Consider the following 25,540-nt stretch of genomic DNA (forward strand, 5'->3'; position numbering starts at 1 on the left):
AATGGGACACAGAGACTTTGAGGACCCTAAAATTAGGATGGGGACCCTAAAATGGGGGGGTGGGGACATCGGGGACCCCAAAACTGGGGAGGGGACCCCGAAACATGGGGATGAGAGGACACTGGGGACCCAAAAATTGGGGGGAGGGGACCCTGGGGACCCTAAAATAGGAATGGGGACCCCAAAAATGGGGAGTGGGACCCTAAAATGGGGAGGAGGAGACATTGGGGGACCCCAAAATTTGGGTAGGGGACCCTGAAATTGGGGGGAGGGGGACACCGGGGACCCCCAAAATTGGAATGGGGACCCTCAAATTTGGAGGGAGGGGACATTGGGGACCCCTAAAATTGGGGAGTGGGACCCCAAAATGGGGGGAGGGGACACGGGGAACCCCCAAAATCTGTGAGGGGACCCCAAAAATGGGACTGGGACACTTCGGGGACCCTAAAATTGGGAAGGGGACCCCAAAATTGGGGAGTGGGACCCCAAAATTGGGGACCTTAAAACTGGGGGGGAGGGGACATTGGGGACCCCAAAATTGGGGAGTGGGAACATCAGGAACCCCAAAAATTGAGTTGGGGACACTTTGGGGACCCCAAAATTGGGGAGGGGACCCCAAATTTGGAGGGAGGTGACACTGGAGACCCCCAAAAATGGGACACGGACACTTTGGGGACCCTAAAATTAGGATGGGGACCCTAAAATTGGGGAGTGGGACCCTAAAATGGGGGGTGGGGACACTGGGGACCCCAAAATTGGAATGGGGACCCCCAAAAATGGGGAGGAGGGGACACTGGGGACCCAAAAATTGGGGGGAGGGGACATTGGGGACCCCCAGAATTGGGGAGTGGGACCCCAAAATTGGGGGGAGGGGACATTGGGGACCCCAAAATAGGAATGGGGACCCCAAATTGGAGGGGAGGGGACCCCAAAATTGGGATGGGGACCCCAAAATAGGGGGGAGGGGACACTGGGGACCCCAAAATTGGGATGGGAACCCCAAAATTCGGGGGGAGGGGACACTGGGGACCCCCAAAATTGGGGACAAAACCACTCCAGACCCCCCGAAATCGCTGCCCCCCAAATTTATTTCTTGAACCTGTCCAGGGCCCCCTTTTTTGGGGGGGCTCCCCCCAATTTCGGGGTTCCCCCCCCCAGTTTGGGGCCAGCCCCCCCCTTCTGCCCCCTCCCCCCCCCTTGGGGCTTTTTCCCCGTTTTTTGCCCATTTTTGGGCAATTTTTTCCCCTTTTTTGGGGCGTTTCCTTCCCCTTTTTCCTGATTTTTTGGGGTTTTTTCCCCCATTTTTTCTCCCATTTTTTGGGGATTTTCCCCCTTTTTTTTCATGGATTTTTGGGGATTTTCTCCCATTTTTTCTCCCATTTTTTGTGGATTTTCCCCCTTTTTTTTCATTGATTTTTGGGGATTTTCCCCCATTTTTTTCCTGGATTTTTGGAGTTTTTCCCCCATTTTTTCTCCCATCTTTTTGGAATTTTCCCCCTTTTTTTTCATGGATTTTTGGGATTTTTCCCCCATTTTTTTCCCGGATTTTTGGAGAATTTTCCTCTTTTTTCGGGGGGGCTCCTCCTCGTTTTTCTCCTTCTCCTTCTGCTCCAAACTCTTCTGGATCTGGGCCTGGGGGAAAATCGGGAATTTGGGATCCCTCCCGGAATTCTGGGAATTCCCCAAATCCCGGCAATTCCCTGGGAACCCCTCCCAAAAATTCAGATCCCCGTAAAAAAAAAAAAAAAAAATTTTTTTTGGGAAAAAAGGGGTTTAGGACCCCAAAATTCCCAAACACGTCCCAAAAAATCCCCCCAAAAAATCCCCCCAAAATCTCCCCAAAATTCCCAAAACCTCCCCATAAAAATTCCCATAAAATTCCAAAATAACCCCCTAAAATTCCCAATATTTCCCAAAAAATCCCCCCCAAAAGTTCCCCAAAAATCCCCATAAATTCCCAATATCTCCCCTGAAAAATTCCCATGAAAATTCCCAAAACATCTCCAAAAAATCCCCAAAATCCCCAAGAACTCCCCATAAACATTCCCGAAAATCCCCCACAAAATTCCCAAAAATGTTTGAAAAAATCCCCAAAAAATCTCCTCAAAAATCCCCATAAAATTCCCATGAAATTCCCAAAATAATCCCCAAAAATTCCCAATATCTCCCCATAAAAATCCCCCCAAAACCACCAAAAATACCCCCAAAATTCCCAGAAAAAGCCAAAAAAAATCCCAAGAAATCCCAAAAAATTCCAAAAAAATCCCCCCAAATTCCCATAAATTTCTGCCAAAATTCCCAGAAAAAGCAAAAAAAAAGAAATCCCAATATCTCCCCATAAAAATCTCCAAAAATTCCCATAAAATTCCCCCAAAAATCCCCAAAAATTCCCATGAAATCCCCCCAAAATTCCCATAAATTCCCCCAAAATTCCCCCGAATTCCCATAAAATTCCCCCCAAATTCCCAATATCTCCCCATAAAAATAAAAAAAAATCCCCAAAAAATTCCCCATAATTCCCAATATCTCCCCATAAAAATTCCCCAAAATTCCCGTAAAGTTCCCTGCAAAATTCCCCCAAAAGTCCCATGAAATCCCCATAAAATTCTCCCAAATTTCCCCTGAATTCCCATAAAATTCCCCCCAAGTTACCCCAAAAGTCCCATGAAATCTCCAAAAATTCCTCCCAATTCCCATTAAAATTCCCATAAATTTCTCCCAAAATCCCCAGAAAAGCAAAAAAAAAAATCCAAAAAAATATGCAAAAATTCCCACAATCTCCCCATAAAAATCCCAAAAATTCCCCCAAAATTCTCATAAAATTCCCATAAAATTCCCCCAAAATTCCCAGAAAAAGCAAAAAAAAAAAAAATCCAAAAAAATCCCCAAAAATTCCTCCAAAATTCCCAATATCTCCCCATAAAAATCCCAAAAGAAATCCCCCAAAAATCTTATAAAAATCCCATAAAATTCCCCCAGAATGCCCTCAAAGTTCCCATAAAATTCCCCCAAAATCCCCATAAAAGTCCCATGAAATCCCCCCAAAAATCCCATGAAATTCCCATAAAATTCCCCCAAAATTCCCCCGAATTCCTATAAAATTCCCCCAAAATTCCCATAAAATTCCCCCAGAATGCTCTCAAAATTCCCATAACTTCCTGCCAAAATTCCGAGAAAAAGCCAAAAAAATCCCCCAAAATTCCCAATATCTCCCCATAAAAATCCCCAAAAATTCCTATTGAATTCCCCCCAAATTCCCATAAAATTCCCCCCGAATTCCCATTAAAATTCCCATAAATTTCTGCCAAAATTCCCAGGAAAAAGCCAAAAAAAATCTCCAAAAATCCCCAAAATTCCAAAAAAATCCCCCCAAATTCCCAATATCTCCCCATAAAAATCCCCCCCAAATCCCTAAAAAACTCCCCAAAAATTCCCCCAAAATCCCCATAAAAGTCCCATAATATTCCCATGAAATTCCCCCAAATTTCCCCCAAATTCCCATAAAATTCCCTCAAAATTCCCATAAATTCCTGCCAAAATTCCCAGAAAAAGCCAAAAAAAATCCCCCAAAATTCCCAATATCTCCCCATAAAAACCCCCAAAAATTCCCAATAAATTCCTCCAAAATTATCATTCAATTCCCCCCAAATTCCCATAGAATTCCCACAGAATTCCCATAAATTCCCACAAATCCCATAATTCCCGACCCGCAGGCTCTGGTGCCGCTGCTGCCGCCGGCGCCGCTCCGGATCCCGGCCCTTCAGGCGCCGCCGCGGCCGGAACCGGGGCTGGGAGTCGGGATCGAAGCCCTGGAATTCGGGATTTGGGATTCGGGATTTGGGATTTGGGAATTTGGGATTTGGGAATTGGGATTGGGGATTTGGGATTTGGGAATTCGGGATTTGGGAATTCAGGCACTGGGGCTGGGAGCCAGGATCAAAGCCCTGGATTTGGGAATTGGGGATTTGGGAATTTGGGGGAATTCGGGCTGGGAATCGGGGTCAAAATCCTGGGCTGGGAATTTGGGATTTGGGATTTGGGAATTTGGGAATTCGGGATTCGGGATTTGGGAATTCGGGATTTGGGAACTGGGGCTGGGAATCGGGATCGAAGCCCTGGAATTCAGGAATTTGAGATTTGGGGATTTGGGATTTGGGAATTCGGGATTTGGGAATTCAGGAACTGGGGCTGGGAGCCGGGATCAAAGCCCTGGAATTCAGGATTTCGGGATTTGGGAATTCGGGATTTGGGAATTCGGGAACCGGGGCTGGGAGTCGGGATCGAAGCCCTGGATTTGGGAATTTGGGGATTTGGGATTTGGGAATTGGAATTCGGGATTTGGGAATTCGAGATTTGGGATTGGGTAATTTGGGCTGGGAGCCGGGATCAAATCCCTGGGACGGGATTCGGGATTTGGGAATTGGGATTTGGGAATTCAGGAACTGGGGCTGGGAATCGGGATCAAAGCCCTGGATTTGGGAATTTGGGGATTTGGGATTTGGGAATTGGGAATTCGGGATTCGGGATTTGGGAATTGGGAACTGGGGCTGGGAATCAGGATCGAAGCCCTGGAATTCAGGAATTTGGGATTTGGGAATTTGGGATTTGGGAATTTGGGATTTGGGAATTTGGGATTTGGGGATTTGGGAATTTGGGATTCGGGATTTGGGATTGGGGAATTCGGGATTTTGGGATTTGGGATTTGGGAATTCAGGATTTGGGAATTGGGATTTGGGAACTGGGGCTGGGAGCCGGGATCAAAGCCCTGGGATGGAATTCGGGAATTTGGAAATTTGGGATTTGGGAATTCAGGATTGGGGATTTGGGAATTTGGGGGATTTGGGATTTCGGCTGGGAACCGGGACAAAGCCCTGGGATGGAAATTTGGGATTTGGGATTTCAGGGGATTCAGGATTTTGAGGAATTCGGGATTTGGGGATTTGGGATTTTGGGGGAATTTGGGATTTGGAGGAATTCGGGATTGGGGAATGCAGGATTTTGGGAGGGAAATCTGGATTTTGGGTGGATTTTGGGACATTTTGGGTGGAATTTGGGATATTTTCGGTGGATTTTGGCTGGAAGTTGGGACATTTTGGGTGGAATTTGGGGGATTTTGGGTGGAATTTGGGACATTTTGGGACATTTTGGGTGGAATTTGGGATATTTTGGGTGGATTTGGGATATTTTGGGTGGAATTTGGGACATTTTGGGTGTAATTTGGGACATTTTGGGTGGATTTGGGACATTTTGGGTGGAATTTGGAAATTTTTGGGATATTTTGGGACATTTTGGGTGGAATTTGGGACATTTTGGGTGAATTTGGGACATTTTGGGTAGGATTTGGGACATTTTGGGTGGAATTTGTGTGATTTTGGGATATTTTGGGACATTTTGGGTGGAATTTGGGATATTTTGGGTGGATTTTGGGGGATTTGGGATATTTTGGGTGGATTTGGGATATTTGGGGATATTTTGGGTGGATTTTGGTACATTTTGGGTGGAATTTGGGGGATTTTGGGTGGATTTGGGATATTTTGGGTGGGATTTTGGACATTTTGGGTGGAATTTGGGACATTTTGGGTGGATTTGGGACATTTTGGATGGAATTTGGGACATTTTGGGTGGAATTTGGTATATTTTGGGTGGATTCGGGATATTTTGGGTGGAATTTGGGATATTTGGTTGCATTTGGGACATTTTGGGTGGAATTTGGGATATTTTGGGACATTTTGGGTGAAATTTGGGACATTTTGGAATATTTTGGGTGGAATTTGAGGGATTTTGGGTGGAATTTAGGAAATTTTGGGTGGATTTGGGACATTTTGGGAGGAATTTGGGTGTAATTTGGGACATTTTGGGTGGATTTGGGACATTTTGGGTGGATTTGGGACATTTTGGGTGGAATTTGGGGGATTTTGGGTAGAATTTGGGACATTTTGGGTGGATTTGGAACATTTTGGGTGGAATTTGGGACATTTTGGGTGGATTTTGGGATCTTTTGGGTGGAATTTGGGACATTTTGGGTGGGATTTGGGACATTTTGGGATATTTTGGGTGGATTTTGGGACATTTTGGGCGGATTTTGGGACATTTGGGATATTTTGGGTGGAATTTGTGTGATTTCGGGTGGGATTTGGGATATTTGGGGATATTTTGGGTGGATTTGGGACATTTTGGGTGGGATTTTGGAAATTTTGGGACATTTTGGGTGGGATTTGGAACATTTTGGGTGGATTTTGGGTGGGATTTGGGACATTTTGGTATATTTTGGGTGGGATTGGGACATTTTGGGTGGATTTGGGACATTTTGGGTGGGATTTGGGACATTTTGGGTGTATTTAGGACATTTTGGGTGGAATTTGGGACATTTTGGATGGATTTGGGACATTTTGGGTGGAATCTGGGACATTTTGGGCGGATTTTGGGACATTTTGGGTGGATTTAGGGTGGATTTGGGACATTTTGGGTGGGATTTGGGACATTTTGGGTGTAATTTATGTGATTTTGGGGTACCAGGCGCTGGATCCTGTCGCTCCGTTTCTGCTCCAGGGCGGCGCCGTCGACGCGGCCGAGCAGAGCCGGGTCAGGGGTCAGCAGCTCCGCCGGGATCTGGGGAAAACAGGGAATTCGGGAAATATTCCGGGAATTCGGGGAAATCAGCGGGAATTTGGGGAAAATACACAGGAATTTGGGGGGAAATACACGGAATTTGGGAAAAATTTGCAGTAATTTGGGAAGAATACACGGGAATTCGGGAAAAATGGGAATTGTTTGGGGGAAAACCACAGGAATTAGGGGGAAATATACGGGAGTTTGGGAAAAATCCACGGGAATTTGGGAAAAATTCGCAGGAATTTGGGAAAAATACACGGGAATTTAGGGGGGAAAACCACAGTAATTTGGGAATAAACCACAGGAATTTGGGAAAATCCACAGGAATTCCAGAAAAACAAAGGGAATTTAGGGGAAAAAACAGTGGGATTTGGGAAAAATCCACGGGAATTTGGGAAAAAATACGCGGGAATTTGGGGGAAATACACGGGAATTCGGGAGAAATTCCAGGAATTCGGGAAAAACCACAGGATTTTGGGGGAAAAGCACGGGAATTGTTGGGGAAAATCACGGGAATTTAGAAAAAAAATGGGAATTTAGGGGAAAAAAAAACGGGAATTGTTAGGGGGAAACCACGGAAATTTAGGGGGAAAAAAACATAGGAATTACTTGGGGGAAAACCACGGGAATTTGGGAAAAAACCACGGGAATTGGGGAAAAATGGGAATTTAGGGGGAAAAAACCACAGGAATTACAGGGAGAAATAATGGAAATTTGGGAAAAATGGGAATTAGTGGGGAAAACACCACGGGAATTTTGGGAAAAAACAACGGGAGTTACTGGGGGAACACCATGGGAATTGTTGGGGAAAATCACAGGAATTCGGGAAAGTCAGCGGGAATTTGTGAAAAATCCACGGGAATCTGGGGAAAATCCACATGAATTTGGGAAAAATTGTGGGAATTCAAGAAAAATCCACGGGAATTCGGGAAAAATCCACGTGAATTTGGGAAAATCAGTGAGAATTCGGGAAAAATGCACGGGAATTTGGAAAAATCCACGGGAATTTGGGGAAATCAGCGGGAATTCGGGGAAAATCCACAAGAACTCGGGGGAAATACATGGGAATTTGGGAAAAATGGGAATTTAGGGGGAAAAACACAGGAATTAGGGGGTTAAATCATGGGAATTGGGGGAAAAATGGGAATTAGGGGGGAAAAGCCACAGGAATTTGGGGGGATGGGAATTAGGGGGGGAAAAATTGGGTATTGGGGAAAAATGGGGTGAATTTGAGGGATTTGGGGGTGGAATTTTGGGGTGGGATTTTGGGGATTTGGGGGATGGAATTTTGGGGTGAATTTGATGGATTTGGGGATGGGATTTTGGGGTGAATTTGGGGTGAATTTGGGGGATTTGGGGTGAATTTTGCGGATTTTGGGGGGATTTGGGGATGGAATTTTGGGGTGAATTTGAGGTGAATTTGGGTGATTTTGGGGGGATTTGGGGATGGAATTTTGGGGTGATTTTGGGATGATTTTGGGGTGAATTTGGGTGATTTTGGGGTGGAATTTGGGGGTGATTTTGGGATGATTTTGGGGTGAATTTGGGTGATTTTGGGGATGGAATTTTGGGGTGATTTTGGGGTGAATTTGGGGTGATTTTGGGATGGAATTTTGGGGTGAATTGGGGTGATTTTGGGGGTTCTGACCTTCTCGAGCAGCGCCTTGACCTCCCACTCCTGGCGCTGGCGGCGGCTGCGGTACGGGTTGTTCTCCAGAGCGTCGAAATTCGGCTCCCCCGCCCCTGAATGCCAAAATTTGGGGGGCCCGGGGGAATTCGGGGATCCCGAGGTGGGGATCCCAAAATTCCCACAGGAATTCCCAAAATTCCAGCAGGAATTCCCAAAACTCTGCCCAGAAATTCCCAAAATTCCCTCGGGAATTCCCAAAATTCTGCCCAGAAAATGCCAAAATTCCCTCAGGAATTCCCAAAATTCCCGCAGGAATTCCCAAAATTCTGTCCAGAAATTCCCAAAATTCCCTCGGGAATTCCCAAAATTCCCTCAGGAATTCCCAAAAATCTGCCCAGAAATTGCCAAAATTCCCTCAGGAATTCCCAAAATTCCGGCAGGAATTCCCAAAATTATGCCCAGAAATTGCCAAAATTCCCTCGGGAATTCCCAAAATTCCAGCAGGAATTCCCAAAATTATGCCCAGAAATTGCCAAAATTCCCTCAGGAATTCCCAAAATTCCCTCAGGAATTCCCAAAAATCTACCCAGAAACTGCAAAAATTCCCTCAGGAATTCCCAAAATTCCCGTGGGAATTCCCAAAAACCTACCCAGAAAATGCCAAAATTCCCTCAGGAATTCCCAAAATTCCGGCAGGAATTCCCAAAATTCTGCCCAGAAAATGCCAAAATTCCCTCGTGAATTCCCAAAATTCCGGCAGGAATTCCCAAAATTCTGTCCAGAAATTGCCAAAATTCCCTCGGGAATTCCCAAAATTCCAGCAGGAATTTCCAAAATTCCAGTGGGAATTCCCAAAAAATCTGCCCAGAAATTGCCAAAATTCCCTTGGGAATTCCCAAAATTCTGCCCAGAAATTGCCAAAATTCCCTCGGGAATTCACAAAATTCCAGCAGGAATTTCCAAAAATCCACCAGAAATTCCAAAAAATCTGCCAAAAATTCCCAAAAATCTGACAGAAATCTTTTGGGAATTCCCAAAAATCTGCCGGGAATCCCCAAAAATCTGCCAAGAATTCCCAAAACATTATTGGATATTCCCAAGAAGCTGCCGGGAATTCCCAGAAATCTATTGGGTATTCCCAAAAATCCATCTGGAATTCCCAAAATTCCGCCACGAATTCCCAAAAATCCGTCAGGAATTTACAAAAATCCACCAGAAATTCCCAAAAATCTGCCAGAAATTGTAAAAATCTGTTGGGAATTCCCAAAAATCTGTTGGGAATTCCCAAAAATGTATTGGGTATTCCCAAAAATCCGCCAGGAATTCCCAAAAAAATTCATCTGGAATTCCCAAAAATCCACCAGGAATTCCCAAAAAATCCAGCAGAAAGTCCCAAAAATCTGCCAGAAATTCCCAAAAATCTGCCAGAAATCGTCAAAAATCCATCAGGAATTCCCAAAATTCCATCAGGAATTCCCAAAAATCCGCCAGGAATTCCCAAAATTCCATCAGGAATTCCCAAAAATCCACTGGAAGTCGTTCTCAAACTCCAGCCGGGATTGCCCAAAATTCACCCCAAAAATTCCCAGAAATTCCGGGAATTCCCACCCAGGAATCCCAGACCCAGAACCCACCTGAAACCCCCCAAAAATCCATTTTAAACCCCCAAAAACCACCCAAAAATCCCAAATTTTCACCTAAAATCCCAAAATTTTCACCTAAAATTCCCGAATTTTCATGTAAAATTCCCAAATTCCCCAAAGTCCTGGAATTTCCCCCCAAAATTCCCACCTGGCCCGAGGATGCTGCTGAAGCTCAGCCCCAAAACCCCAAAAATCCTCTGGAAATGCCCCAAAATCCCCCCAAGACCTTTCAAAAATCCCAGATTTTCACCTAAAATTCCCAAATTTTCCCCTAAAATTCCCAAATTTTCACCAAAAATTCCAAAATTTCCCAAATTTCCCCCTAATTCCTGACTGGGTACCGGGATGCTGCTGCAGCCCAGGGCATGCCCAGGCCCAAAAACCCCCCAAAAATCCATTTTAAACCCCAAAAATCCACCCAAAATTCCCAAATTTTCCCCTAAAATTCCCAAATTTTCACTTAAAATTCCCAAATTTTCATGTAAAATTCCCAAATTTTCACCAAAAATTCTCAAAATCCCCCAAAATTCCCGAATTCCCCACATGGCCCGAGGATGCTGCTGAAGCCCAGCCCCAAAACCCACCTGAAACCCCCAAAAATTTCATTTTAAACTGCCAAAACCCCCAAATTTTCCCCCAAAATCCCCAAATTTTCACCCAAAACTCCCAAATTTCCCAAAATCCCGTAATTTCCCCCAATCCCACCTGGCACCAGGACACTGCTGAACCCCCGCCCGTGTCCAGCCCCAAAGATCCCTAAAAATCCACCGGGAATGGCCCCAAAATCCCCCCAGAAATCCCAAATTTGCACGTAAAATTCCCAAATTTTCCCCCAAAATTCCCGAATTTTCCCAAAATCCCGTAATTTGTCCCCCAAATCCCACCTGGCACCAGGACACTGCTGAACCCCCGGCTGTGTCCCGCCCCAAAAATCCCCAAAAATCCACCAGAAATGGCCCCAAAATCCCCAAAAAAACACCCAGAAATCCCAAATTTTCCCCAATAATTCCCAAATTTTCATGTAAAATTCCCAAATTTTCTGATAAAAATCACGGATTTTCACCCAAAATTCCCCAAAATCCCTGAAGCCCCACCTGGCACCAGGATGCTGCAAAGCCCAGCCCCAAAACCCACCTGAAACCCCCAAAAATTTCATTTTAAACCCCCAAAAACCACCCAAAAATCCCAAATTTCCCCCCAAAATCCCCAAATTTTCACCTAAAATCCCCAAATTTTCACCTAAAAATCCTGAATTTTTTCCCAAATTTCCCAAAATTCCCGAATTTCCCCCCAAATCCCACCTGGCACCAGGACGCTGCTGAACCCCCGGCCGTGTCCGGCCCCAAAATCCATTAAAAACCCCAAAAAATCCACCCAAAAATCCCAAATTTTCCCCGAAAACTCTCAAATTTTCACCCAAAAATCCCAAATTTTCACCTAAAATCCCCAAATTTTCCCCTAAAATCCCCAAATTTTCTCCCAAATTTCCCGAATTTCCCCCCAAATCCCACCTGGCACCAGGATGCTGCTGAACCCCCGCCCGTGCCCGGCCCCAAAATCCATGAAAAACCTCGAAAAATCCACCCAGAAATCCCAAATTTTAATGTAAAAATCCCAAATTTTCATGTAAAATCCCAAATTTTCACCTGAAATTCCCAAATTTTCTCCCAATTTTCCCAAAATCCTGGAATTTCTCCCCATTCCCACCTGGCACCAGGACGCTGCTGAACCCCCGGCCGTGTCCCGCCCCCAAAAATCCCTAAAAATCCACCGGGAATGGCCCAAAAATCCCAAATTTTCACCTAAAATCCCCAAATTTTCACCTAAAATCCCCAAATTTTCACCTAAAATTCCCAAATTTTCTCCCAATTTTCCCAAAATCCCAGATTTTCTACCCAAACCCCACCTGGCACCAGGACGCTGCTGAACCCCAGCCTTGTGCCCGGCCCCAAAAATCCCCAAAAATCCACTGGAAATGGCCCCAAAATCTCCCCCAAACCACCCAGGAATCCCAAATTTTCACCTAAAATTCCTAAATTTTCCCCTAAAAATCCCAGATTTTCACCCAAAATTCCTAAAAATTCCCAAAATCCCGGAATCCCCACCTGGCACCAGGATGCTGCTGAATCCCGGCACCAAACCCCAAAAATCTCAGATTTTCACCTAAAATTCCCAGATTTTCACCTAAAATTCCCAAATTTTCACCTAAAATTCCCAAATTTTCAACAAAAATTCCCAAAAATTCTCTGAAGCCCAGTCCCAAAGCCCAGCAAAAAACCCGCAAAAAATCCATTTTAAACCCCTAAAAACCACCCAGAAATCCCAAATTTTAACGTAAAAATCCCAAATTTTCATGTAAAATCCCCAAATTTTCACCTAAAAATCACGAATTTTCACCCAATTTTCCCAAAATCCCAGATTTTCTCCCCAAACCCCACCTGGCACGAGGACACTGCTGAAGTCCCACCCCAAAACCCCAAAAATCCACCAGAAATGGCCCCAAAATCCACCCAGAAATCCCAAATTTTCACCTAAAATCCCCAAATTTTCCCCTAAAAATCCCAAATTTTCACCCAAATTTCCCAAAATCCCGGAATTTTCCCCCAATCCCACCTGGCACCAGGACACTGCTGAATCCCAGCCCCAAAGCCCACCCAAAACCCCCAAAAAATCAATTTTAAACTCCCCAAAATCCATTTTAAACCCCCAAAAACCACCCAAAATCCCCAAATTTTCACCTAAAAATCCCGAATTTTCACCCAAATTTTCCCAAAATCCCGTAATTTCCCCCCAAAACCCCACCTGGCACGAGGAGGCTGCTGAAGCTTCGCCCCAAAACCCACCCAAAAATCCCCAAAAAATCCATTTTAAACCCCTAAAATCCACCCAAAACCCCCAAATTTTCACCTAAAATTCCCAAATTTTCTCCCAATTTTCCCAAAATCCCGTATTTTCTCCCCAAATTCCCACCTGGCACGAGGACGCTGCTGAACCCCCGCCCGTGCCCAGCCCCAAAAATCCCCAAAAATCCACCAGAAATGGCCCCAAAATCCCCAAAAAAACACCCAAAAATCCCAAATTTTCACCTAAAATTCCCAAATTTTCCCCCAAAATTCCCAATTTTCCCAAAATCCCAGATTTTCCCCCCAATCCCCACCTGGCACCAGGACGCTGCTGAACCCCCGCCCGTGCCCGGCCCCAAAATCCATTTTAAACCCGCAAAAACCCACCCAAAAATCTCAAATTTTCACCTAAAATTCCCAAATTTTCGTGTAAAATTCCCAAATTTTCACGTAAAATTCCCAAAAATTCTCAAAATTCCCCAAAATTCCCGAATTCCCCACCTTGCACCAGGACGCTGCTGAAACCCAGACCCAAAACCCACCCAAAAATCCCCAAAAAATCCATTTTAAACCCCCAAAAACCACCCAGAAATCCCAAATTTTCACCTAAAATCCCCAAATTTTCTCCCAATTTTCCCAAAATCCCGCAATTTCCCCCCAAACCCCACCTGGCACGAGGACGCTGCTGAACCCCTGGCTGTGCCCGGCCCCAAAAATCCACCGGAAATGGCCCCAAAAATCCCCAAAAAAACACCCAAAAATCCCCAAATTTTCACCTAAAATTCCCAAATTTTCACCTAAAATTCCCAAATTTTCACCAAAAATTTTCAAAATTCCCCAAAATTCCTGAATTCCCCACATGGCCCGAGGATGCTGCTGAAGCCCAGCCCCAAAACCCACCTGAAACCCCCAAAAATCCATTTTAAACCGCCAAAAACCACCCAAAAAACCCAAATTTTCCCCGCAAAATTCCCAAATTTCCCCCCAAAATTCCTGAATTTCCCAAATTCCCGAATTTCCCCCCAAATTCCCACCTGGCACCAGGACGCTGCTGAAGCCCAGCCCCAAAACCCACCTGAAACCCCCAAAAAAATCCATTTTAAACCCCCAAAAACCACCCAAAATTATCCCAAATTTCCCCCCAAAATTCCCAATTTTCCCAAAATCCCCGAATTTCCCCCCAAACCCCACCTGGCACGAGGACACTGCTGAATCCCAGCCCCAAAACCCCAAAAATCCACCGGAAATGGCCCCAAAATCCCCCAAAAAATCCCAAATTTTCACCTAAAATCCCCAAATTTTCACCTAAAAGTCCCAAATTTTCCCCCAAAATTCCCAAATTTTCACGTAAAATTCCCAAATTTTCCCAAAATCCCGTATTTTCCCCCCAATCCCACCTGGCACGAGGACACTGCTGAACCCCCGCCCGTGCCTGGCCCCAAAATCCACCCAAAAATCTCAAATTTTCATCTAAAATCCCCAAATTTTCACCTAAAATCCCCAAATTTTCTCCCAAATTTCCCAAAATCCCGAATTTCCCCCCAAACCCCACCTGGCACCAGGACACTGCTGAACCCCAGCCCGTGCCCAGCCCCAAAAATCCCCAAAAATCCACCAGAAATGGCCCCAAATTCCCCCCAAAAAACCCCCAAATTCTCAAACTTTCACCTAAAATCCTGAAATTTCCCCCCAAAATTCCCAAATTTTCCCAAAATTCCCGAATTTCCCCCCAAATCCCACCTGGCACCAGGAGGCTGCTGAAGCCCAGCCCCAAAACCCACCCAAAACCCCCCCAAAAATCATTTTAAACCCCCAAAAACCCACCCAAAAATCCCAAATTTTCACGCAAAATTCCCAAATTTTCACCCAAAACTCCCAATTTTCCCAAAATTCCCGAATTTCCCCCAAAATCCCACCTTGCACCAAGATGGTCCTGAATCCCCGGCCGTGCCTGGCCCCAAAATCCATTAAAAACCCCCAAAAACCACCCAAAAATCCCTAATTTTTCCCTAAAATTCCCAAATTTCCCCCCAAAACTCCCAAATTTTCCCAAAATTCCCGAATTTTGCCCCAATCCCACCTGGCACCAGGATGCTGCAAAAGCCCAGCCCCAAATCCAATCTGAAACCCACCAAAATGCATTTAAAACCCACAAAAATCAACCCAAAAATCCCAAATTTTCACCTAAAACTCCCAAATTTTCCCCCAAAATTCCCAAGTTTTCTTGTAAAATTCCCAAATTCCCCCAAAATCCTGGAATTTTACCCCAAAACCACACCTGGCTTGAAGATGCTGCTGAATCCCAGCCCCAAACCCCCAAAAATCCACTGGAAATGGCCCCAAAATCCCCCAAAAAATCCCAAATTTTCTCCTAAAAATCCCAAATTTTCTCCTAAAAATCCCAAATTTTCATTTAAAATTCCCGAATTTCCCCCCAAATTCCCACCTGGATCCGGGAGGCTTCTGAAACCCAGCCCCAAAGCCCACCCAAAAATCCCCAAAAAATCCATTTTAAACCCCCAAAAACCACCCAAAAACCCCAAATTTTCACCTAAAAGTCCCAAATTTCCCCCCAAAATTCCTGAATTTCCCAAATTCCCGAATTTCCCCCCAAATTCCCACCTGGCACCAGGACTCTGCTGAACCCCAGCCCATGTCCGGCCCCAAAATCCATTTTAAACCCCCAAAAACCACCCAAAACCCCCAAATTTTCACCTAAAATTTCCAAATTTTCTCCTAACAATCCCAAATTTTCATTTAAAATTACCAAATTTTCCCAAAATTCCAAAATTTTCTCGTAAAATTCCTGAATTTCCCCCCAAAATTCCCACCTGGCACAAGGAGGCTGCTGAATCCCAGCCCCAAAACCCGCCTGAAACCCTCCAAAATGCATTTAAAACCCCCAAAAATCAACCCAAAAATCCCAAATTTTCACCTAAAACTCCCAAATTTTCACCCAAAATTCCCAAATTTTCCTGTAAAATTCCTGAATATCCCCAAAATTCTCGAATTTCCCCACCTGGCACCAGGATTTTGCTGTATCCCGGCCCCAAAACCCACCCAAAAAACGCCTAAAAAATCCATTTTAAACCCCTAAAATCCACCCAAAACCCCCAAATTTTCACCTAAAATCCCCAAATTTTCTCCCAAATTTTCCCAAAATCCCGTAATTTCCCCCCAATCCCACCTGGCACGAGGACTCTGCTGAACCCCCGCCCGTGTCCGGCCCCAAAAATCCCCAAAAATCCACCAGAAATGGCCCCAAAATCCCCCCAAAAAACCCCGAAATTCTCAAATTTTTACCTAAAATCCTGAAATTTCCCCCCAAAATTCCCAAATTTTCCCAAAATTCCCGAATTTTCCCCCAATCCCACCTGGCACCAGGACGCTGCTGAACCCCCGCCCGTGTCCGGCCCCAAAATCCATTTTAAACCCCCAAAAATCCACCCAAAACCCCCAAATTTTCGTGTAAAATTCCCAAATTTTTTTGTAAAATTCCCAAATTTTTTCCCAATTTTCCCAAAATCCCCAAATTTCCCCCCAAATCCCACCTGGCACGAGGACACTGCTGAACCCCAGCCCATGTCCGGCCCCAAAATCCATTTTAAACCCGCAAAAATCCACCCAGAAATCCCAAATTTTCCCCTAAAATTCCCAAATTTTCACCTAAAAATCCCAAATTTTCACCCAAATTTCCCAAAATCCCAGATTTTCCCCCCAAAACCCCACCTGGCACGAGGATGCTGCTGAACCCCCGCCCGTGCCCGGCCCCAAAAATCCACCGGAAATGGCCCCAAAATCCCCCAAAACCACCCAGAAATCCCAAATTTTCACCTAAAATCCCCAAATTTTCACCCAAAATTCCCAAATTTTCCCAAAATCCCAGATTTTCTCCCCAAACCCCACCTGGCACGAGGACACTGCTGAACCCCCGGCTGTGTCCCGCCCCAAAAATCCCTAAAAATCCACCGGGAATGCCCCAAAATCCCCCGGAAACCACCCAAAAATCCCAAATTTTCACCTAAAATCCCCAAATTTTCACCCAAAATTCCCAAATTTTCCCAAAATTCCCGAATTTTCCCCCAATCCCACCTGGCACCTGGATGCTGCAAAAGCCCAGCCCCAAAACCCACCTGAAACCCCCCCAAAAATTCAATTTTAAACCCCCAAAATCCACCCAAAATTTCCGAATTTTTACCTAAAATCCCCAAACTTTCCCCCAAAATTCCCAATTTTCCCAAAATCCCCGAATTTCCCCCCAATCCCACCTGGCACGAGGACGCTGCTGAACCCCCGCCCGTGTCCGGCCCCAAAATCCATTTTAAACCCCTAAAATCCACCCAAAAATCTTAAATTTTCACCTAAAATCCCCAAATTTTTGCCTAAAATTCCCGAATTTTCTCCCAAAATTCCTAAAAATTCCCAAATTTCCCCGAAATCTCTGAATCCCCACCTTGCACCAGGACGCTGCTGCAACCCAGACCCAAAACCCACCCAAAAACCTCCAAAAAATCCATTTTAAACCCCCAAAAATCCACCCAAAAGTCACAAATTTTCACCTAAAATTCCCAAATTTTCACCCAATTTTCCCAAAATCCCGAATTTCCCCCCAAACCCCACCTGGCACGAGGACGCTGCTGAACCCCCGGCCGTGTCCGGCCCCAAAATCCATTTTAAACCCCCCAAAACCACCCAAAAATCCCAAATTTTCACCTCAAATTTTCACGGAAAATTCCCGAATTTTCCCAAAATTCCCAAATTTCCCAAAATCCCAGATTTTCTCCCCAAATTCCCCACCTGGCACCAGGACGCTGCTGAACCCCCGCCCGTGTCCCGCCCCCAGCACGTCCTCGAAGGGGCAGAAGCGCAGCCCCCGGGCGGGGCCGGGCAGGCGGTGACACAGGAACGGCCGGGGGGACGGAACCGAGCCCAGTTTGGGGTAAATCTGCGGGAAAATGGGAAAAATGGGGGAAAATGGGGATTTCGGGTGAAATAATGGGGGTTTTGGGGGGAAAAACGGCATTTTTTGGGGGGGAAATGGGGGTTTTGGGGGGAAAAAAGTGAATTTTGAGGTGGTAAAATCAGGATTTTGGGGTTAAAAAATTGTGGATTTTGGGGGGAAAAAAGGGGGATTTGGGCTAAAAAATGGGAATTTTGCGGGGGGAGTCAGGGATTTTGGGGAGAAAAAATGGGGATTTGGGGAGGAAAAATGAGAATTTTGGGAAAAAAATGGGGTTTTGGGGGGAAAAATGGGGATTTGGGGGGAAAATGGGGATTTGAGGGAAAATGGGTATTTTGAAATGATAAAATGGGGATTTTGGGAGAAAAAATCTGAATTTTGGGGTAAAAATGGGGATTTTAGGGAAGAAAGAGGATTTTGGGTGCGAAAATGGGGATTTTGGGCAATAACTCTGGGATTTTGGGGAAGAAAAGGGGATTTGGAGGGAAAAAGGAGTTTGGGGGTTTGGGGGTTCGGTGACACAGGAACGGGCGGGGGGGGGAACCTGAGTCAGGTTTGGGGTAAATCTGTGGGAAAATGGGAAAAATGGGGAAAAACGGGGATTTTGGGAATCTGCGGGGGAAAAAATGGGGGTTTTGGGGGGGAAAATGGGGATTTTGGGGGGAAAAATGGGGATTTTGGGTGAAAGAATGGGATTTTTGGGGGGAAAATGGGATTTTTGGGGGGGAAAATGGGATTTTTGGGGGGGAAAATGGGATTTTTGGGGGGGAAAATGGGGTTTTTGGGGGGAAAAATGTGAATTTTGAGATGGTAAAATGGGGATTTTGGGGTGAAAAGAAATGGGGATTTTGGGGTGAAAATGGGGATTTTGGGTGAAAAAATGGGATTTTTGGGGGAAAAATGGGATTTTTGGGGGGAAAAATGGGGATTTTGGGGGGAAAAATGAGATTTTTGGGGGAAAAAATAGGATTTTTTGGTGAAGAAATTGGGGATTTTGGGGTGAAAAAATTCTGGATTTTGGGGGAAAAAAGGGGGATTTTGGGAAAAAAAAGGGATTTTGAAATGAAACAATGGGGATTTTGAAATTAAAAAAATGGGGACTTTGGGTTGAAAATGGGGATTTTGGGCAATAACTCTGAGATTTTGGGGGAAAAAGGGGATTTGGATTGAAAAAGGAGTTTGGGGGTTTGGGGGTTCGGTGACACAGGAACGGCCGGGGCGGGGACACCGAGCCCAGTTTGGGGTAAATCTGCCAAAAAACGGGAAAAATGGGGAAAAACGGGAATTTTGGGTGAAAAAATGGGGGTTTTGGGGGGGAAAATGGGATTTTTGGGTGAAGAAATGTGAATTTTAGGGGGAAAATTGAGAATTTTGAAATAATAAAATGGGGATTTTGGGGTGAAGAAACTGGGGATTTTGGGAAAAAATGGGGATTTTGGGGTGAAAATGGGGATTTTGGGGAAAAAAAATAACGATTTTTTGGGGAAAAAAAGTGGATTTTGGGTTTAAAAATGGGGATTTTGGAAAAAATACAGAGTTTTTGGGAAAAAAATGGGGATTTTGGGGGAAAAATGGGGATTTTGGGAAAAAAAAGGGGGTTTTTGAGGCAAATGGGCATTTTGGGGAAAAAATGGGGATTTTGGGGTGAAAATGGGGATTTTGGGCGAAAAAATGAGAATTTTGGGCAGAAAAAAGGGGATTTGGGGGGAAAAAGGAGATTTGGATTGAAAAAGGAGTTTGGGGGTTTGGGGGTTCGGTGACACAGGAACGGGCGGGGCGGGGACACCGAGCCCAGTTTGGGGTAAATCTGCAGGAAAATGGGAAAAATGGGGAAAAATGGGGATTTTGGGTGAAAAAATGGGATTTTTGGGGGGAAAATGGGATTTTTTGGGTGAAGAAATTTGAATTTTAGGGGGAAAATTGAGAATTTTGAAATAATAAAATGGGAATTTTGGGGAGAAAAATGGGATTTTGGGTGAAAAAAAGAGAATTTTGGGCAGAAAAAAGGGGATTTGGGGTGAAAATGGGGATTTGGGGGAAAAAATAACGATTTTTTGGGGAAAAAAGGGGATTTTGGGTAGAAAATGGAGATTTTTGGGGAAAAAGGAAAATTTACAGGGAGAAAATGGGATTTTGTGGGAAAAATGGGGATTTTTGGGGGGAAAAAGTGAATTTTAGGGGGAAAATTGAGAATTCTGAAATGCTAAAATGGGGATTTTGGGGTGAAAATGGGGATTTTGGGCAATAACTCTGAGATTTTTGGGGAAAAAGGGGATTTGGATTGAAAAAGGAGTTTGGGGGTTTGGGGGTTCGGTGACACAGGAACGGCCGGGGCGGGGACACCGAGCCCGCTTTGGGGTAAATCTGCCAAAAAACGGGAAAAATGGGGAAAAACGGGGGGAAAAATGGGATTTTTGGGGGGAAATGGGGATTTTGGGGGGAAAAATGGGGATTTTGGGGTTCAGTGCCACAGGAACAGGCTGGGGGGGGAACAGGGTCCGGTTTGGGGTAAATCTGCGGGAAAATGGGAAAAATGGGGATTTTGGGTGAAAAAAATGGGGATTTTGGGGTTCAGTGCCACAGGAACGGGCTGGGGGGAGGGAACAGGGCCCGCTTTGGGGTAAATCTGTGGGAAAACGGGAAAAATGGGGGTTTAGGGGGGAAAAATGGGATTTTTGGGGGGAAAAATGGGATTTTTGGGGGAAAAATGGGATTTTTTGGGGGAAAAATGGGTTTTTTGGGGGAAAAATGGGATTTTTGGGGGGAAAAATGGGGATTTTGGGGGGAAAAATGGGGATTTTGGGGGGAAAAATGGGATTTTTGGGGGGAAAATGGGGATTTTGGGGGGAAAAATGGGATTTTTGGGGGGGAAAATAGGATTTTTTGGTGAAGAAATTGGGGATTTTGGGGTGAAAAAATTCTGGATTTTGGGGGAAAAAAGGGGGATTTTGGGAAAAAAATGGGATTTTGAAATGAAACAATGGGGATTTTGAAATTAAAAAAATGGGGACTTTGGGGTGAAAATGGGGATTTTGGGCAATAACTCTGAGATTTTTGGGGAAAAAGGGGATTTGGAGGGAAAAAGGAGTTTGGGGGTTTGGGGGTTCGGTGACACAGGAACGGGCAGGGCGGGGACACCGAGCCCAGTTTGGGGTAAATCTGCCGGAAAATGGGAAAAATGGGGAAAAACGGGAATTTTGGGTGAAGAAATGTATTTTTTGTGTAGTTTTGGATATTTTTGGGGGTATTCTGGGTTTTTTTTGTGTATTTTAGAGGTATTTGTGGGGTGTTTATTGGGCATTTTTGGGGTTTTGGGATATTTTTTGGGTATTTCTGGGTGTCTTTTGGGAATTTTTTGGGTATTTTTGGGGTATTTTGCATTTTTTGGGTATTTTTGGCGTTTTCGAATTATTTTGGGGTCTTTTTTTGTATTTTTTTTATTTTTGGGGTATTTTTTGTATTTTTGTGTGATGTTTCATATTTTTGGGGTATTTCTGGGGTGTTTTTTGGGGATTTTGGGATATTTTTGGTGTATTTATGGGGATTTTTGTGGTTTTTTGGGGGTATTTCTGTTTTTTCTGGGTATTTCTTGGGTATTTTGGGGGAATTTTTTGGGGTTTTTTGTTTGTTTGTTTTCAGAGTATTTTGGTTTTTTTTTTATTTTTTGGGGTATTTTAAGGTATTTGGGGTATTTTTTGGGTATTTCTGGGGGGTTTATTGGGAATTTTTTGGGTATTTCTGGGTGTCTTTTAGGAATTTTTGGGTATTTTTGTGTTTATTGGGAATTTTTGTGGTTTTTGGGATATTTTTGGGGTATTTCTTGGAGTTTTTTGGGAATGTTTGGGTATTTTTGTGGTTTTTGGGGTTTTTTTTTGGTATTTCGAGGGCATTTTTGGGATTTTTTAATGGTTTTTGGAGTATTTTGGTTTGGTTTTTTTGGGGGGTTATTTTAGGGTATTTTCGGGGTATTTTTGAGGTATTTCTGGGGGGTTTATTGGGAATTTTTGGGGTTTTGGGATATTTTTTGGGTATAGATTCTGGGTGTCTTTTGGGAATTTTTAGGTATTTTTGTGGTTTTTTGGGTATTTTTGTGGTTTTTTGGGGTATTTTTGTGGGGTTTTTTTGGGATATTTTGGGGGTATTTTTGTGGTTTTTTGGGTATTTTTGTGGGTTTTTGGGTATTTTTGTGGGTTTTTTGGGTATTTTTGTGGGTTTTTTTGGGGTATTTTTGTGGTTTTTTGGGATATTTTTGGGCATGTTTGTGATATTTTTGGGTATTTTGTGTTTTTTGTGTATTTGGTGTATTTTTTGGGTTATTTTGGTGCATTTGGGGTGTTTTGCTGACCTGCAGCAGGTCCCCGCAGGCGGCCGCCAGCAATCCCCTCTGGCTGAAGTCGAGGAGCGCCGCCCCCGCCGGGACCCCCCACTCCTGCAGCACCCCCAGATTCCGCAGGTCGAAAATGCGAATTTTCCGGTCCAGCCCCGACGTGGCCAGCAGCCTGCAGGGGAGCCAAAATCCCACAAAATTCACCCAAAATTCACCCCAAAATCTGCCCAAAATTCACCCCAAAATCCCGCCCATCAGCCTGCAGGGGAGCCAAAATCCCACAAAATTCACCCAAAATCTGCCCAAAATGTGCCCCAAAATAATCCTAAAATCCACCCCAAAATCCACCCCAAAATCCCACCCATCAGCCTGCAGGGGAGCCAAAATCCCCCAAAATTCAGCCCAAATTCACCCCAAAATGTGCCCAAAATCCACCCCAAAACCCACCCCAAAATCCCACCCATCAACCTGCAGGGGAGCAAAAATCCCCCAAAATTCCCCCAAAATTCACCCCAAAATGTGCCCAAAATAATCCTAAAATCCAGCCCAAAATCCACCCCAAAATCCCACCCATCAGCCTGCAGGGGAGCAAAAATCCCCCAAAATTCACCCAAAATTCACCCCAAAATCCACCCCAAAATGGACAAAAATTCACCCCAAAATCCACCCCAAAATCCCACCCAGCAGCCTGCAGGGGAGCAAAAATCCCCCAAAATTCAGCCACAATTCACCCCAAAATGTGCCCAAAATTCACCCTAAAATCCCACCCATCAACCTGCACAGGGAGCCCAAATCCCGCAAAATTCAGCCACAATTCGGCCAAAATTCGGCCAAAATCCGCCCCAAAATTCACCCCAAAATGGACAAAAATTCACCCCAAATTCAGCCCAAAATGTGCCCAAAATCCAGCCCAAAATCCCACCCATCAGCCTGCAGGGGAGCCAAAATCCCCCAAAATTCACCCAAAATTCACCCCAAAATCCACCCCAAAATGGACAAAAATTCACCCCAAAATCCACCCCAAAATCCCACCCAGCAGCCTGCAGGGGAGCAAAATTCCCCAAAATTCAGCCAAAATCGGGCAAAAATCTGCCCCAAAATGTGCCCAAAATTCACCCCAAAATCCCACCCAGCAGCCTGCAGGGGAGCCAAAATCCCCCAAAATCCCACCCAAAATTTGGCCAAAATACGCCCCAAAATCCACCCCAAAACCTCCCAAAATTCACCCCAAAATCCCACCCATCAGCCTGCACAGGGAGGCAAAAATCCTGCAAAAATCACCCAAAATTCACCCCAAAATCTGCCCCAAAATTCAGCCAAAATGGACAAAAATTCACCCCAAAATCCACCCCAAAACCTCCCAAAATTCACCCCAAAATCCCACCCATCATCCTGCACAGGGAGGCAAAAATCCCCCAAAATTCAGCCAAAATCTGGCAAAATCTGCCCAAAATCCACCCCAAATTCATCCCTAAATCGGCCCAAAATCCACCCCAAAATCCCTCCCATCAGCCTGCAGGGGAGCCCAAATTCCAGAAAAATCAGCCAAAATCGGGCAAAAATCCACCCAAAATCCACCCAAAATTCACCCCAAAATCCCCCCAAATCCATGGAAATCCCCCCAAATCCACAGAAATCCCCACAAAATCCAACAAAATCCCACCAAAATCCAATAAAATCCCACCAACATCCACCCCAAAATCCCTGCAAATCTGTGGAAATCCCACCAAATCCATGAAAATCCAACCAAACCCAGCGAAATCCCCAAATCCACGGAAATCCCACCAAATCCACCAAAATTCCGCACAAAATCCAACAAAATCCAACAAAATCCCACCAAAATCCATGGAAATCCACCCCAAAAGCCCCAAATCCATGGAAATCCCCCCAAAATGTCCCCAAAATCCCATCAAATCCATGGAAATGTCCTTGAAATCCCCATTAAAAATCCCCCAAATCCATGGAAATCCCCACAACATCCAACAAAATTCCCCACAAAATTCAACAAAATCCCACCAAAATCCATCGAAATCCCCCAAAATCCCCCCAAATCTGTGGAAATCCCCCCAAAATCCAATAAAATCCCACCAAAATCCACCCCAAAATCCCTCCAAATTCATGGAAATCCAACCAAAATCCATGGAAATGCCCCCAAAATCCCACCAAATCCATGGAAATCCAACCAAATCCACGGAAATCCAACCAAATCCATGGAAATCCAACCAAAATCCAACAAAATTCCCCACAAAATCCAACAAAATCCCACGAAAATCCTACCAAATCCATGGAAATCCCACAAAATCCAACAAAATTCCCCTCAAAATCCAACAAAATCCCACCAAAATCCCCCCCAAATCCATGGAAATCCCCCCAAAAAGCCCCAAATCCCTGGAAATCCCCCCAAATCCCCCCAAATTCATGGAAATGCCCCCAAAATCCCACCAAATCCATGGAAATCCCACCAAATTCCAACAAAATTCCCCACAAAATCCCACCAAAATCCAACAAAATTCCCCACAAAATCCAACAAAATCCCACCAAAATCCATCGAAATCCACCCCAAAATCCCTCCAAATCCATGAAAATCCAACCAAACCCAACGAAATCCCCAAATCCATGGAAATCCCACCAAAATCCAATAAAATTCCCCACAAAATCCAACAAAATCCCAAGAAAATCCTACCAAAATCCGTGGCAATCCCCCCAAAAGCCCCAAATCCATGGAAATGCCCCTAAAATTCCACGAAATCCATGGAAATCCAACCAAACCCAGCGAAATCCCCAAATCCCCAGAAATCCCACCAAAATCCAACAAAATTCCCCACAAAATCCAACAAAATCCCACCAAATCCCACCAAAATCCATGGAAATCCCCCCAAAAAGCCCCAAATCCATGGAAATCCCCCCAAAAAGCCCCAAATCCATGGAAATCCCCCCAAAATGTCCCCAAAATCCCATCAAATCCATGGAAATGCCCCTGAAATCCCCATCAAAAATCCACCAAATCCATGGAAATGCCCCCAAATCCATGGAAATCCCCACAAAATCCAACAAAATCCCACCAAAATCCCTCCAAATCTGTGGAAATCCCACCAAAATCCAATAAAATCCCACCAAAATCCAACAAAATCCTACCAAAATCCATGGAAATCCAACCAAATCCATGGAAGTCCCCCCAAAATCCAACAAAATTCCCCACAAAATTGTACCAAAATCCATGGAAATCCAACCAAAATCTAACAAAATTCCCCGCAAAAATCCAACAAAATCCCACCAAAATCCCGCCAAAATCCATGGAAATCCCCCCAAATCTCTGGAAATCCCCCCAAAAAGCCCCAAATCCCTGGAAATCCATGGAATCCCGTAATTCCGAACTCCCACCTGCCGGCGGCGTCGGCGGCCAGGCCGCGCACGGAGCCGCGGTGCGCCAGCAGCCGCAGCACCGGCTCCTCCGTGCTGGGCGTCCACATGGAAACCACTCCTGGGGAAAAACGGGATTTTGGGGAAAAAAATGGTGATTTTGGG

General features: G+C 44.9%; 1 protein-coding gene across 4 annotated transcripts in view; it reads right to left on the bottom strand.

The window, feature by feature from the left end:
• Window positions 1-1,070: 1,070 nt before the first annotated feature.
• The window catches only part of WDR46 (WD repeat domain 46), a 51,566-nt gene continuing 27,096 nt past the window's right edge, over window positions 1,071-25,540 (bottom strand). Inside the window, exons 9-16 of one of the 4 annotated variants that reach the window (XM_072921201.1) lie at window positions 25,397-25,496; window positions 22,034-22,187; window positions 18,885-18,937; window positions 17,526-17,620; window positions 8,261-8,355; window positions 6,514-6,609; window positions 3,708-3,809; window positions 1,071-1,632 (exon numbers count right to left, since the gene is read on the bottom strand). In XM_072921201.1, coding sequence (XP_072777302.1) covers window positions 1,087-1,632; window positions 3,708-3,809; window positions 6,514-6,609; window positions 8,261-8,355; window positions 17,526-17,620; window positions 18,885-18,937; window positions 22,034-22,187; window positions 25,397-25,496 — 1,241 coding nt within the window. In that variant the 3' untranslated portion in view covers window positions 1,071-1,086. Of the gene's footprint in view, window positions 1,633-3,707; window positions 3,810-6,513; window positions 6,610-8,260; window positions 8,356-17,525; window positions 17,674-18,884; window positions 18,938-19,442; window positions 19,496-19,999; window positions 20,053-22,033; window positions 22,188-25,396; window positions 25,497-25,540 lie in introns of all 4 variants that reach the window. The other 3 variants (XM_072921199.1, XM_072921200.1, XM_072921198.1) reach the window with 3 other exon arrangements.

Source organism: Taeniopygia guttata, chromosome 35 (assembly GCF_048771995.1).
Source record: "Taeniopygia guttata chromosome 35, bTaeGut7.mat, whole genome shotgun sequence".
In the NCBI taxonomy this organism is placed as follows: Eukaryota; Metazoa; Chordata; class Aves; order Passeriformes; family Estrildidae; genus Taeniopygia; species Taeniopygia guttata.